The 14,753-nt window shown below is 42.2% G+C and overlaps 1 protein-coding gene across 2 annotated transcripts in view; it reads right to left on the bottom strand.

Moving 5' to 3' along the window:
- Window positions 1-11,385, bottom strand: part of LOC105475671 (Sp4 transcription factor) — an 84,125-nt gene extending 72,740 nt beyond the window's left edge. Inside the window, exons 1-3 of one of the 2 annotated variants that reach the window (XM_011731128.3) lie at window positions 11,188-11,385; window positions 10,649-10,764; window positions 8,599-10,153 (exon numbers count right to left, since the gene is read on the bottom strand). In XM_011731128.3, the coding sequence (XP_011729430.2) occupies window positions 8,599-10,153; window positions 10,649-10,764; window positions 11,188-11,194 (1,678 nt within the window). In that variant the 5' untranslated portion in view covers window positions 11,195-11,385. The remainder of the gene's footprint in view (window positions 1-8,598; window positions 10,154-10,648; window positions 10,765-11,187) is intronic. The other variant, XM_011731129.3, reaches the window with a different exon arrangement.
- Window positions 11,386-14,753: the final 3,368 nt, after the last annotated feature.

Genomic DNA, 14,753 nt, shown 5'->3' with positions numbered 1-14,753 from the left:
TTACTGCAGTATAAAAGCCCTGCCTTCACCACTATACAACATATCAGTGTAACAAAACTGTACTTGTACCTCACAAATTTATACAAATAAAAGATCAGCATAAATACCTAAAAAATAAATAAATAAAAAGGCATGCTGGATTTTACTTACTCCATAGGGAAAACTGACAAATTTAAAGCTGTGAGTGCTTCCCAGAATTTGGGCTCTTTTAGGATCCTAGATTTTCCAACTGTTTTCTAATTCCACTCAAGAAAAAGTAATCACATTGTTCACACTAAAGTGATAGTATCAGAAACACAACTATGGTTAAAGAGCTGGAGCAGTCCCCCCTTATCAGAGTGGGGAATATGTTCCAAGACCCCCACTGGATCCCTGACACCATGGATCGAACCCTATACATATTGTTTTTTCATACATACATACATACACACCTGTGATAAAGTTTAATTTATACATTACACAAAGTATGAAATAACAACTTCTCTTTGGCATATATTTGGCTTATCTTAGATATATCCAAATTGCCAGCATTACTACTTTTGCACTTTGAGGCCATAAATATGTAAAGTAAAAATACTCGAACACACTGCGATATCACAGCAGTTGAGAAGGCTACTAAGTGACTCGTTAGCAGATACAGAGGGTATAACTGGACAAAGAGAAGATTCCCATTCGCCCTGGACAGACTGAGATTTCACCACACTACTCAGAAAGGCATGCAATTTAAAACTTGTAAATTGTTTTCTTCTAGAATATTCCGTTTAATATTTTTGGACCATGGTTGACCACAGGTAACAGAAACCACGGATAAGAGGAGGCTACTATACCGAGATAAAATATCCAAACTACAAATTCAGTGTCAGAACTAAAGTATATGTTTAAAATACTAATGTATTGGTATTCACCAAATAAAGGAGCAAATGACATAGAAAAATAGCACCTAAGCACATAGTAAATTTAAGAATGAACAGAAATATATTAATTTATGAATTAAAGTGCTACATTTATTGCTTAATAGAATTCACCCTAATTATACAGCCTCTATAAGAAAAATGGTAAATATCACCCTAAATCTCCCTCACAAAAATCCCTAAATACTTAATCATGTAAGTTTAAGACTTACAGAGAACTCTGACCATGTGCTGGATGGGAGTACCCAGAACAAAATAAAATATATACTCTAATTTCACGGATCTTAAATTTTAGAATTAGAGTAAGACTCAGAGTTTATAGTTTAATCAAGTTTTCTATATGGTACAAGAAATTCTTTTGCAGTCTACAGAATCTTTGACAGATGAACATCCAATCTTCAATGAATTATCACTACTTAATGAAACAAACCATTCCACTGTTGTGTAACTCTAGTTTGTCTTTGTGTGTGCATATACATATGTTTTTCCAGGGCCAAACAAAATTATAGAACTATGTCAGAAAAAAAAAAAAAAAAAAGCCCTTCATACATCTAAAGACAGCTGTCACAATTTCTTGTTTTCTTTTAAAGATAAAACTCCGTTCTTTGATTATTGCTAGTATGAAATGTTTTCCACATTCTTCCTTCTGGGAATCCTTCTTCATACATTTGTGAGTCTGTCAATGTCCCATTTAAAATGTGCCACCCGGTACTGCGCACAATATTGCAGAAGTGTCTGACAAGCACAAGGTACAGAAGAAGCTTTATTCTACTCTCAGTTCATTTTAAGCCAATAAATTCCAAATCATTTTCACAAGTCCTCCTGCGAAGCCAGGTTTTTTACCTTGTAGGTATGTAATTCACTCCATCTTAAGTAAAGGATCTTACCTGTTAATTATATCTTACTAATTCTGGCCCACCATTTCAGCCTGTTAAGATCACTCTGAATCTCAGTTCTATCATATTAGCACCATCTACCAGCTCTGTCTCATATTTGAATTCAGTAAATTCAGCCATCCTTCAACCTGGTATCTGAAAAAAAAATGCCACACTACATCAAAATTAGAACCCCATGCCATAGTGTGAGACCTCTTACAGAGGTGAATAATCAATTACCACTTTTCATACAATTGTGCAACCAGCTGTGAGCCTTCAAAGAGGCCACAACTATCAATACTAAAATCAAGATAAATTATGTTAACATTATTTCCTTTGGATACTCATATGGAAACCCTAAAGAAAGAAGATATGAACCTAGTTTCTTAGTGAACCCATACTGGCTCCCAGTGATTCCTCAGTTTTTTTTTAAAATGCTCAAGAGCCAACTACTCAATAATTCACTCAAGGACTTTGCTAAGGATAGTTATCAAGCTCATTTGTCTGAAGTTAAGAATATTTTTAAAAATTGAGGTGTTATTTATGTGAAATTTTCTGGTACTTTTTAACCACGCAGCATAAATTTTAAGTTATTGATATTAGCCTGAAACTGAATCTGAAAGTTCCTTCTGACCCTAGGATAACATCCATTTTTATTGTCTTGACTTCCAAAAAGCAAACCCAGAAATGCAGTAGAAAGACAACTGGAGGAGAAGAAGTCAAGATTCTAGCCCTCACTTTGCCATCAAATATAAGAGGGTCATTTAACCTTTCTGGGCTTCAATTTCTTCATTTCTAAAATAGGGCTAAGGAAAGAGGGTGGGAGAAAGAGGCTCATTTATTTTTAAGTTACCTTAGTAACTACAATTTCATTAAGCCCTCATCGCACCACATACTTAAATAAGCAATTTGTGGTTCAACAGGTTTCCTTTGCCACAATTTCCTTATTCACTAGGTAGCAAAATGACAAGCATTATGAATATCCAATCTTAACTCAAACCCACATCAGAAAAGTACAGAAGAGCACATATATGTATATAGTCTGATATTAGGCCAGGTTCCCCCATTACTGTCAATCCTTACTGTGTCACCCCCGAGTACTTAATGTAGCAATGCAGAACCTTCGACCCATATTTCTGCTTTCACTTCAAACAGTAAAAACACAAAATGCCTTTATAAATAGACTTTACCAGCAGTATCAAAAGGTTACAACTGCTGAGCCATAATCGCCAAGATTCTTTCCACCTACAATTCTATCATTTTGTAAGTCTTGTTATTTCAGCAAGATCTATGCGTAGCACCATTCCCTATCTTCTCTCTTGATTAAGCAAATTTAGAGCTGTGAGTGCTTTCATGCCTGCCCCAATATTCTCAACCTGCTTTCATGCCTGCCCCAATATTCCCTATTATTCATTATATATTCCCTGATTCAGAATTTGAAAAGCAGGCGATTAAAACTCTATTTTCAGTCAGACACGGTGCCTCACGTCTGTAATCCCAGCACTCTGAGAGGATGAAGTGGGGAGATCACCTGAGGTCAGGAGTTCGAGACCAGCCTGGCCAACATGGCAAAACCCCATCTCTACTAAAATTAGCCAGGTGTGGTAACACGTGCCTGTAGTCCCTGCTACTTGGACAGCTGAGGCCGGAGAATTGCTTGAACCCAGGAGGTGGAGGTTGCAGTGAATAGATATCGTGCCACTGCACTCCAGCCTGGGCGACAGAATGAGACTCCATCTCAAATACAAACAAACAAAAAACTCTATTTTCCTTTGCTACTCTATCCTGAAATACTTCTTTAAAAAAATGCCCTTTTAAAAAATTAACGTGGCTCTACATTGAGTACTTTTCATCTTCTATGAAAAAATCATTTAATAGGTAAAGCCAGCTTGGTAGTTCAGAATCTAAGTCATTTGTATTGAGTATAAGATTTAAGTTTCTAATAATGAATTCCAATCTATAACAAACAGTATTAGAAAATCTTAAAGAAATAAGATTACTTGAGTAAATCTGACTCCTCTGGAAAAAGAGGAGCCAAACAGGAGTACATGAGTATGTATATATACAGATGCCCATTAGGGAAATCCAAATTAATAAAACATACATGGCAAAGGAAAACCATATTTGTATTAAACGTCAAGCCAATTTTCCACCTTTAGTAGCTCTGGAAAAAAAGATCAGTGTAAGAAGTTAATTCTACTGGATTAAATTCACTTTTAAAATTAAATATAAATTTTAATTATTTTCTTTGTTACCTATTTTTACCAATAATGAAGCATTGGTCCTACCATTTCTGGTTTCATACTATATCCCCAGGTTTCATATTTTAATTCCCTGGAGAAGTAAAGAAATTAGGTAAGAGAGTCAAGTTCTTAAAGGGTCAGCAGTATCTTATCATTAAGTCTGAACTTCCTCTGTGGGAGAACCAGCATACAACTGCTAAGTTCCACTAAAATTGACAAAGAAATATTAATTCATCAATCAAAAGGCTTACAGTATGAGCTCTGTTACTACATATGATGATTACTGCCAAAAATAAGTCACATTGTGGGCCACTCCAAGTTAATTACAGATTTTAGATATCAATTGTTCCTACAAGCTCTAAATTCTTTAAGGAAATGTAACACCTGAAATTCACTTTATTTAGGGCTCTCTGACTACTAGAAAACACTGTGAAAACAGGTAGTTCACTCTCCTCACTTAGTTAAAATAAAGGAGCTTAAGCCAGAGGTACAATTAGTTGTCTTTGAGCTTAAAATAAGGTTTCTGCTTTTCCTTTGAAGTCAAACTCAGCATGTTCTCACTTATAAGTGGGAGCTAAAAAAAAAAAAAAAAAGATTACACAAGGACATACAGGTGGAACAACAGACACTGGGGACTACAAAAGGGGGGGGGTGGGGTGAGGGTGGAAAAAATACCTATTGGGTACAAGGTTCACTATTTCGGTGATGGGTACACTAAAATCCCAGACTTCACCACTATGCAATATAGCCATGTAACATAACTGCACTTGTACCCCCAAATCTATTTTTTTTAAAAGTAAAAGTAAAAAAATTTTAAGTCAAATTCAGAATCCCAATAACGAAACAAAAAGAATGCAGAGCATACACATATCTAGTTCCTACTACAATTCTAACTAATGCTCAGCATGAAGGTCAGGATTTACAGCTGAGACCAAAGCACAGAAACACATTATACTGAACACATTAATGGGAAGAGGATCCCCCTAGGTTGTCACTAACATTCTCATTTCATAAAACTAAGTATGAAGCTCCCCAGCTTCAAGTACTGGTTTCATTAGATTTACCTTGTATGATTTTACTTTTTTTCTGTCCATATCATCCAGACTTCCCCTAACCTCCTGAAGAGTAAAATGAGAATGGTGGATGGTGGAGAGTTTTAGCTCATTGTCCTTGAGCTAGCAATTACATCTGTCAAAGCCACTAATTTTTTCAAGACTTGTCATAAAAATTTAGAGCAAAATTTTCCCCACAGATTAAACAATACCATTCTCCTGGGGAACACAATGAACCGACCAAGAAAGTACTTACGGATGAATGGGGACACCAAGTAAAAGATCTGAACTTTCAGGGCTCATTTATAAAAGGGCGATATGGGTACGCATTGCTCCTTCTCCCCTTTGTCAAGACAGTAAAGTTCCTGGTGTCCCACTCTTAGTGTCTTTTTTCTTTTTTTTTTTTTGAGACGGAGTTTTGTTCTTGTTGCCCAGGCTGGAGTGCAACGGCGCGATCTAGGCTCACTGCAACCTCCGCCTCCTGGGTTCAAGTGATTCTCCTGTCTCAGCCTCCCGAGTAGCTGGGACTACAGGCATGTGCCACCACGCCCGGCTAATTTTGTATTTTTAGTAGAGACAAGGTTTCTCCATGTTGGTCAGGCTGGTCTCGAACTCCCGACCTCAGGTGATCCGCCTGCCTTGGCGTCCCAAAGTGCCAGGATTAAAGGCGTGAGTAATCACAGCCGGCCCACTCTTAGTGTCTTAAAAATGCAAAGTCAAAAGAAATCAATGAAAACAAAGTTGTTTCATTCGCTTCATTAAAACCATTCCAAGGCATTGCTCCTAATTACAAACTGCTATTTTCCTCATCATCTTTTATACCTTCGTTCAAAGAGCATTTGTCAAGCACCTACTATGCTAGGCAATGGGGTAAAATCTGCAAACAACTAGGCCTAGATTAACTGTATTGACTTGTAGACATCAAGCAAGGTACATTTCTGGTCTTTGTCAGACTGCTGTCTTTTTAAAATGATCGAGCATATTTATTAGAACATAAACAACATCGACAAAATTTTAAATCTTTGGTTTCAGGGGGAAAAAATCCAACTATATAGAGTTCAAATTTTCTCCTATACTTAAACAGAACCACCCAAATCATGTAAATCCTTTAAGTGAAAAAATTATCCCTGAAAATGAAGGAATAACCACACCTATTGGCAGTGTTCAGCATACAGTAGCCGTCTCAATATACACTTGTAAAATAAAAACTAAAAAGTTGTAGTTGCCACCAAAATCCATTCTCTGAGGCACAAATGAACTAGCTCAACACCCCCACCTACTTTCATATTCTGTCTTCTGGTTCACTGCTGATGACCAGACACTTGATTCTCAAACTTCAGTGAGTTTGTCTGTTTGAGACAGGGTCTCACTGTCACTCAGGTGGGAGTGCAGTGAGGCAATCAGCTCACTGCAGCCTGGATCCCCGGGGCACAAGCAATCCTCCTACTTCAGCCTCCCAAGAAGCTGAGACCACAGGTGTGCCATCACACCCAGCTAATTTTTGTTTAATTTTTTGTAGAGACAGGGTCTCCCTATGTTGCCCAGGCTGGTCTTGGACTAGTGGGCTCAAGCAATCCTCCCACTCTGGCCTCCCAAAGTGCTGGGATTACCGGGATGAGCCACCACAGACAGCCACTTCAATGAGTTTTAGAATCACCTGGAAAGTTTTGTTTGAAAGGCAAATCCCTTGACCCCCCAACAATTCAAAACTTATACTACCAAAAACTGGATCCTGTGTTTATTATAATGCACCATTCAAGTTAATCTAAGTTTGGGTGGCCAAAACATTTGTTTACCCTCACAATGGCTAAGGGAAAACCTCTGGATTGCAAAAGATAACCAGAGAGCAGAAAAATTGATTACTTCTAACCTAAATTATAAGTTACTCAATTCTCTTAATCACAACTCACTAACTAATGTTTAATAAGCAAGATGAAATGGAAGTGAAGTAACTTCTGCTTTGACAATGCAAACTGTCATTCAACCCACCAAAAACAAAAAGTTTTCTGAAATACTATAATTATTGTCAAAGTTTTTAGCAAAGAAATAGAAACAAAGCAAGTTAAGGATTGTAATCCACAGAAACACTTATGTAATTATGCTGTAATAGTTTTAGGAGAAAAAGTACCACAATCAAAACACTAAGTAGATGACTGTGCTTGCCAATATAGGGGCCACTAGCCACATGTGGCTACTTAAATTAAATAAAATTTAAAATTCAGTTCCTCAGTTGCCCCAGACACATTTAACTGCTTAACAGCCACAGGTAGCCTGTGGCTAACATTTTAGATAGGGCACATAAACATTTCCAACATCACAGAAAGTTCTGCTGGATAGCGCTGGCCTAGAATCAGTGGTATCTGGACAAAAAATATAATCTCAGTTCTCCTGAATCAGATGGCTTTATCTGGCAATTTACACTTTTACATATGTATGTCCACTTTAGGTATTAACCATAAAAGAAGACCCTAGTGTAATTTTTCTGCAACTTGTTTCAAGAAAGATCATTCAAAAGTGATAAACTTACTTATCTCAGATTATCAAAATACAAATATTTGACTAACAAGTTCTGGAAGTATCAAAGGCACTAAAACATAACGAGGTTTTCATCAAATCAGAAATCAATGAAAAGGGTTTAATTACTAGAAAACAAAAGTTATTAGGTACAATAAGACTGGTCCAAAAAAGATTAAAACTACTTCCCAAGTACTTTAGAAGTATCTATTTATATGCATAACAAATAACAACTGCTTTTACAATTGGTTTAAAAATAACTTTACCACAATTCAAATTAGTGACATTTTACTGTCAACATTTTTCATTGCTTTCCACCAATCTTATATTAAACATCTACAAATCACACAATGACCATAAGATGTAATTAAATATAATTCTATAAATGAAGGATTATTCGTTCAAATCCTGATATTAGCATAAAAGTAGACATAAAAGTTAACCAAACAATTTACAACTTAAAATTATCTCTCAACTGTATCAGTATCTAGTTTAAAACAGTCCGGTGTAATAAAACACAAAAGCATGGGTGACAAGATGCTGAAGCTTGAGAAATAACTTGCATGAAAAAAAAGTTAGCCTTATCACACCACAGAATTAAAAGTTCAACAGACTCACAATTATATATGCCAACTCAGTTTAAAATTACTTTCCCTCAAAGAGATAAATATCATTTTGACTAGGCTTCTTTCTGAAGAGTTCGAATGTATTCAAATAAGACCACTAAATTACAGAAGGCAATTATGTTTCTAATCAGAAAGCTTTGAACCATAAAATAATACTTTTAAAAAACAAATTTAACACATTATAAAATCTACAAAAGTGAACATGTCACACTGATTACTATAGAGCTATGTTTGTTAGTATAATATTCCTGTTTCTGGTTCCTTATGATTCTGTGTTTACTTCAGAGGTTTAAGTCAAACCTAAGAATTAGCAAAGAAAAGCAGTAATTGTTATGAAAAACTATTTAAAAGGTACTTTAAAAGATGTCATAACTTACCTGCAACACTAGTGATTGTAACGGGAACTCCCTGCACTTGAACACCTGCAGCACCCAGGTTGGCAACGCTCACTGTCTGAAGGTTAGGCACTGATGCAAGCTGGGCAGTATTCAAAGTTATTGGGGCACCAGCAACAGCCACCGGAGCAATCTGAGCAAGAGTTGTGCCACCGCTTGAAGACACTGGGGTGATGGTTAATTGTTGGGATAACCCAGCATTCTGAACTTGCAAATTTGAAAGACTCTGAATATTCTGAACCTGTACAGTTTGCCAACTGATTTGCCCTGAAGGTGTTAAAGTTGGAGCCCTGATAAGCACCTGAGTCGGATTTACTGCTTGAAGTTGAACATTCTGTAAAGGCGGCTGCTGGATGGTCTGAATTGTCTGCCCTGACTGGAGTTGAAATGACTGTGGTGGAATAGCCTGAATGATCTGTTGCTGAGGCTGTTGGATCTGGATCTGTTGTAAGATAGGTTGGCCTACAATTTGCACCTGCTGAAGAGAATTTGATTGATCCTGTGCATTCTGCATTCCATTAGGCTGAAGCTGACTGGAGCTCTGGGCTTCAGACTCAGTAGCAGCAGGTGTTTGAGATTCTTCAATGGTGCGTTCAGAACTACTGGCTGATGTGCTTGCATACTGGCCCGTATCTGCTGAGCTCACTAATGTGTCACTGCTTGTCAAAGATGTTGAAGCAGTGGTTGTGCAGGTAGTGGAGGAGGAGGGAGATTCCGGCATAGTACTGGCAGAAGTAGTGGTGTTGGTGGGTGTGGAAACTAATTGATTCCCATTGGAAGTCCCACTATCAGCAGTAGTAGCAGGCTGGCCAACCTGCCCAGTCCCTCCTCCGGTGGCCACGTTGTTTATCACTGGCAAAGCTAGAGTCACTCCTCCAATGTTAATTGGTAGGGTTGTTACAACTTGAGCCTGAGTACCAGGAAGAGTCTGTAACTGCAGTGGTATTGAAACACCAGGTCTAATTTGGACTGGAACTGTCTGATTTGCCAGGTTTTGAGCAAGAATATTCCCAGAAGCTGTCCTGTTAGCAGCTGTAAGTATAGCTTGATTATTACCTGCAGAAATGAGCTGAATTTGACCCTGCAAATCCTGTAGAGATGAACTACTAGTTGGATTGATTTGAATTTGTTGACCTTCCACTGTCTGAAGTTGTGGAATTACTTGGTACTGTACACTACCACTTGGATTTTGTACTTGTATGACTTGAAATTGACCAGGGGTGGAAGAATTACCTGATTTAGTTTTTGTAGGAGATGCACTCCCGTTATTACTGCTGGAAGAACTAGACGAACTAGAAGCTGGTTGAGAAACGTTATTCTCTTTTGAAGCAGGAGGAGTGGAGGCAACAAGTTGCCAAGCGTTTCCAGCAAGTTGCGTTGTTACCAGTTCTAGCTGTTGTGGTTGATTCTGAAGTTGCACCAATCCTTGACTTGGATCTATAATAATTTGTTGTTGTCCAGTTGCTTGATTTTCACCAGGAGTCCCTATTTTGCTGCAAGTAGCTGCCAGTAAAGCCAGAGGAGAGGGCTGAGAGTCCTACCCAAAATGGGATGGTAAAGGAGAGGGGGGGGAAAAAAAGTGGGCGGATTTAGTGGAGGCCAGTAGTTGCCAGGGGGTTACTTATTTTGACAGCTCTACATAACAGAATTTAGAAAGCAGCAGAAATCAAAAAGAAATACAAACGAAAGTAGATAAGAACTATATGAATAAGGAAGCAAGTCCTATAATATAAAGTTTAAATAAAAGGAAATTTCTTTAAAACTTTGTAAAGTGTTATGTTCCTAAACTCAAAATGCCCTTAGGAACACACACACCCTTTTCTTATAGTCTGAATTCCTGATGTAATTTTAAACAGCGTTATACCCTTAAAGAGGTGAAATCTTGATGAATTTACAATTTAAGTTCCACACTCTCAGAAAGATGCTTTGAGTGGATAAACATTTTTATTGTTACTTCTGGGCATTTAAAGGGCATAACTCTCTCTCTCTCCTACTGTGTCGTGATGAATTTTTTTTATTTGCTTGCTTTTACCTGGGAGCCTGAGGTTTTGGGTTTTTTATTGTTATTCTCTGGCTCAGAGGTTTTCCCTCCTTCTGTAGCCATCGCCGCTGCCGCTGCCGCCTCCTCCTCCTCCTCCTTCTTCTGATCTGCAACAAACCCCCCCACCACACACACACACGACAACAGGTTATTAGGATTATTATTATTCGTCTTCTTCCTCTCCTCTTCTTCCCCCCTCCCCCAGAACATTAATCTCCATAAACCCGCGATCCACGCACACCGGCAGGGGGTGGGGGAGAAGGAGGGAAGGGAGGAGGGGGATATCACAAAACGTGGTTTGAAACCCGACCCATCGGCTCCAGAGCAACACCCAGAAGGAGGTTGTTCTCTCTCAGACATTAAGACAAAACACAACCCTCCTTCCCTCCCCCTGATTCCCTCCCGCCCTCTCCTCCTCCCCTTAAAGCATCTCAGCGGCCCCGGGGGAGGGGGAAGAACCGAGCAGGGTCTGGGGAGGGAGGGAGAGAGGGAGGCGGCGAAGGAGACTGAGGGGGGTGGAGAATACGTACCGCTCATCCCGCATTAACAGGACAAACCCTCAGACGGAGACACTGGGATAGAGGTGGGTGGGGGTGGGGGCGAGGCGGGAGGAGAGGCCGGTCCCGCCCGCCCGCGGTGGCTCGGAGGAGGCTGTAGCTGGCACAGGCTCTGCCTCTTTTTCCGCGAATGGCCGCCGCTGGGCTGTGGCGTAGCAGCTCCTCTCTCCGCCCGAGCCCGGCTGACTCGCCCTTGATTGACAGCGGCGGCGCGCGGCGCGGGCGGCGGCGCGGGTCGGGGGCGGGGCCAGGGCGGTGCGAGCCTGGCCGACTCCCCACCCCCCTCGGCCTCTCTCCGCCGGAGCCTCCGACTCTCCACCCCTTCCCCCAGCGGATTGGCCGCCGACCTGCCGGGGGCCGGGGCGCTGGGGCCGCCTCCTCTCCACCCCCTTTCTCGGGGTTATTCTTTTAGCAGCTCTTCTCCTCCTCCCCGGCTGCTCCGGGGCTTTTTCTCTCCGCGTTCTAGCTCAGGAGCGCTGTCGGTAGGCCCTCCATACAGCCAAACTTGTTGTCTCAGGATATCCCGCCCCCTACTCATTTCCCAGCGCCCTCCACTCAAAAACCCGCTCCAGCAATCCCTCCAGTTGCCACTAAAGCAAAAAGTAGGGCCTTTGCCCCAGGCAAGCGAGAGGGACGGACGTGGGCGCGCGCAGCCCACCGACAGATCGGCGCGCCAGGTGAACTGGCCGCTGCCCCCGCGTAGGGAGCATGGCTTTCCTGAGGCGCATCCGGACCCGGGCGCCCTTTTTCCCTGGCTCGGTCTCCATTGGCTGAGCCCACGGTGACGCGCGCTGAGTGGTAGGAGAAAGGGGGGGGGGGTGGGGTACTGCCGCGAAGGCTCTCGGTACTCGTAGTTTCCGGCGGCCGCGGTGACTTCTTCGAGGCACCGCCTCTCTCCCGCCCCCGACCGAGGCCTGGCTGCCGAGCGGAAAGCTGCCCGAGGGGGCGGTGGCGACAGGGCGTGGCCGCGGCCGAGTGGGAGTTGAACTGAGCGAGGAGGAGGGGGAATGGGTGTTGTTTGCCTGGGCCTATCCGCCGCGCGGGGCTGCCCAAAGCACCTCTGCCGCCGCCTCCTCGGCTCCAAGCCGCTCCCCGCGGGGCGAGCTCACACCCGGAGCGCTCGGCGATTGAGCGGGCGGCGGCGTGGGGAGGCGGGGTTTGCTGTCCTCGGGGTTTGAATGAACCCGGCTTCTTGAAGCAGCGCCCTTGCCTTGCCTTTCTTTGCTCACCTTCCCCTCAGGCCCCCCGCTTTGAGTCCGAGGCCTGTTTTCTCACAGAGAAGGATCTTCCATTTTTATTTGTTGTCTCTCTGGCTGGCAGCTGGTGCAGAGCAGTGACCCGCCTTCTAGGGTTGCATCGCGTTTTGCCTAAAAGCCTAAGTGGTTGGCGGAGTTCTAAGCCTTAGCTGACAAGAGAGTCTCCCGGCAGAGAAAAGCCCAGCTCCATAAGGGTCAGCCCCACTTACGGTTTAGCATGAGCATAAGGGCAAGTGGAATTTACATCTGGCTGCACAAAGCATTTTATTGTCAAATGCACTTGAGCAGTGTCCTGCCTCAGCTTTCCTACAAAGTCCTGAAGTCAGGATGATGCCATGGAACGTAATCAGCGCCTGATTAACTGTACCAAAGGTGGAAGTGACCCCACATGTAAATACTGGCCTTGGGAACAAGGCATGCTTACACACCAGGCTCAAAGCCATTCTCTCTCTTTTTACCTGGGCTCCACACTCAGCCTTGGGCATTTTTGTCTCCTGCCTGAGGCCTGACATGTTGCAAGGGTGAGGAAGTCCCAGATGCTGAACTTGACTGGCATTTCCTCTGCTTGTTAAAGTAATTGCAAAATCAGCTAGTGACAAAGCCATGCAGCAAGACAAAGCAATTCGAATAAAGAATTACATGGTATTGTCTACCCCATCTTATAAAATGAGCCAGAGATCCCTGAACAACATGTTTTTTCCCCATCGTGTACAATATAGAAAGCTCAAAAGTGCTTCTTGCAGTTACGTATATACTGTCTCCTCAGGTCCCCTCCTCCCCCCAGTTCACCATGATAAATGAAGACATTTTGCAGTCTTATGAATTGGGGCTTTCATTGTCGTTTTCGTTTAGAAAACTTGCTTCAGAGAGGCAATGTCACTGACTCTGAACCATAGATTAAAAATAATGCTTTGGAAGGGTGAGGCAGGCGGAACAGGAGGTCAGGAGTTCGAGACCAGTCTGGCCAACATAGTGAAACCCCGCCTCTACTAAAAATACAAAAAATTAGCCAAGTGTGGTGGTGTGTGTCTGTAAGCCCAGCTACTCAGGAGGCTGAGGCAGGAGAATCGCGTGAACCTGGGAGGTGGAGGTTGCAGTGAGCTGAGATCTAGCCATCGCACTCCAACCCCAGGCGACAGTGTGAGACTCCGTCTCAAAAAATATATAGGATAATAATAATAATAATAATAATAATAATGCTTACCATCAGTATGAATCCACAAAGTCCTAAATATTCTCCACCCTATAGGTAAGTGGCAATACTAGTATCCATGAAACGTTAAGTCCTGCTTTTTATGGTGGACCAAAGTCTTCTAGTTCCTGGCTGTTATGGACTGAATGTTTATGTTCTCTGCCCCTTTCCCCATCCATGTGTTGAAATTCTACATGGGGCGCGGCTCACGCCTGTAATCCTAGCTCTTTGGGAGGCCGAGGCGGGCGGATCACTTGAACCCAGCAGTTCCAGACCAGTTTAGGCAACATGGTGAAACCCAGGCTCTACAAAAATTAGCTGGCATGGTGGTGCCGTCCCGTAATCCCAGCTTCTTGTGAGGCTGAGGCAGGAGGATCGCTTGAGCCTAGGAGGCGGAGGTTGCAATGGGCCAAGATGGCGCCACTGCACTCCAGCCTGGGCAACAGGCTGTCTTAAAAAGAAGAAGGAGGGAGGGAGGGAGGGATGAAGGACGGAAAGGAAGGAAAAATTCTACCCTTTAGTGTGATGGTATTAGAAATTAGAAGGTAGGGTCTTTGGGAGATAATTAGGATTAAATATGGAGCCCTCATGAATGAGATTAGTGACCTTAGAAGAATCAGGAAAGAGCTTGCTTCTCCTCCCTCTGCTCTCTTCCATTTGAAGATAATAACCAAAAGTCCTCAGTGTGATACCCGGTGGAAACCTAGTTTTGCTAGGGAGGTAATATTGACAAAGACTCTCTCCTTTGACCAAACTTTAATCAGGTTCATCTGAGCCCTCTTTCTGACTAGGTCCTGACCTGGAACTGTCCTTAGTTTAGTGGCTTTGTCCATTTAGTCCAGTTTTAGCAAGAATCTTGCTGCATCGGTTGGGTAAAAACGCCTCACCCTTAGTATTTAACCATACTTGATATCCAATAAAATTCCTTATCCCCTGTTCTCGATATCTTAGCACCCTGGCCTGCCTTCAGCAATAATCCCATTAAATTGGTGTAGCCAGAATCCTCCTTTATTCTGGAAATTTCCCCTTGGTAATTTTCCATCCACTGACTCCATCCTACTCCTTGGCTTCAGATCTCTAGTTGTCTTTGT

This window comes from Macaca nemestrina, chromosome 4 (genome assembly GCF_043159975.1).
Source record: "Macaca nemestrina isolate mMacNem1 chromosome 4, mMacNem.hap1, whole genome shotgun sequence".
Lineage (NCBI taxonomy): Eukaryota > Metazoa > Chordata > Mammalia > Primates > Cercopithecidae > Macaca > Macaca nemestrina.
The sequence above is the reverse complement of the archived record's forward strand: the minus strand, read 5'-3'. Positions and strand labels throughout refer to the sequence as shown.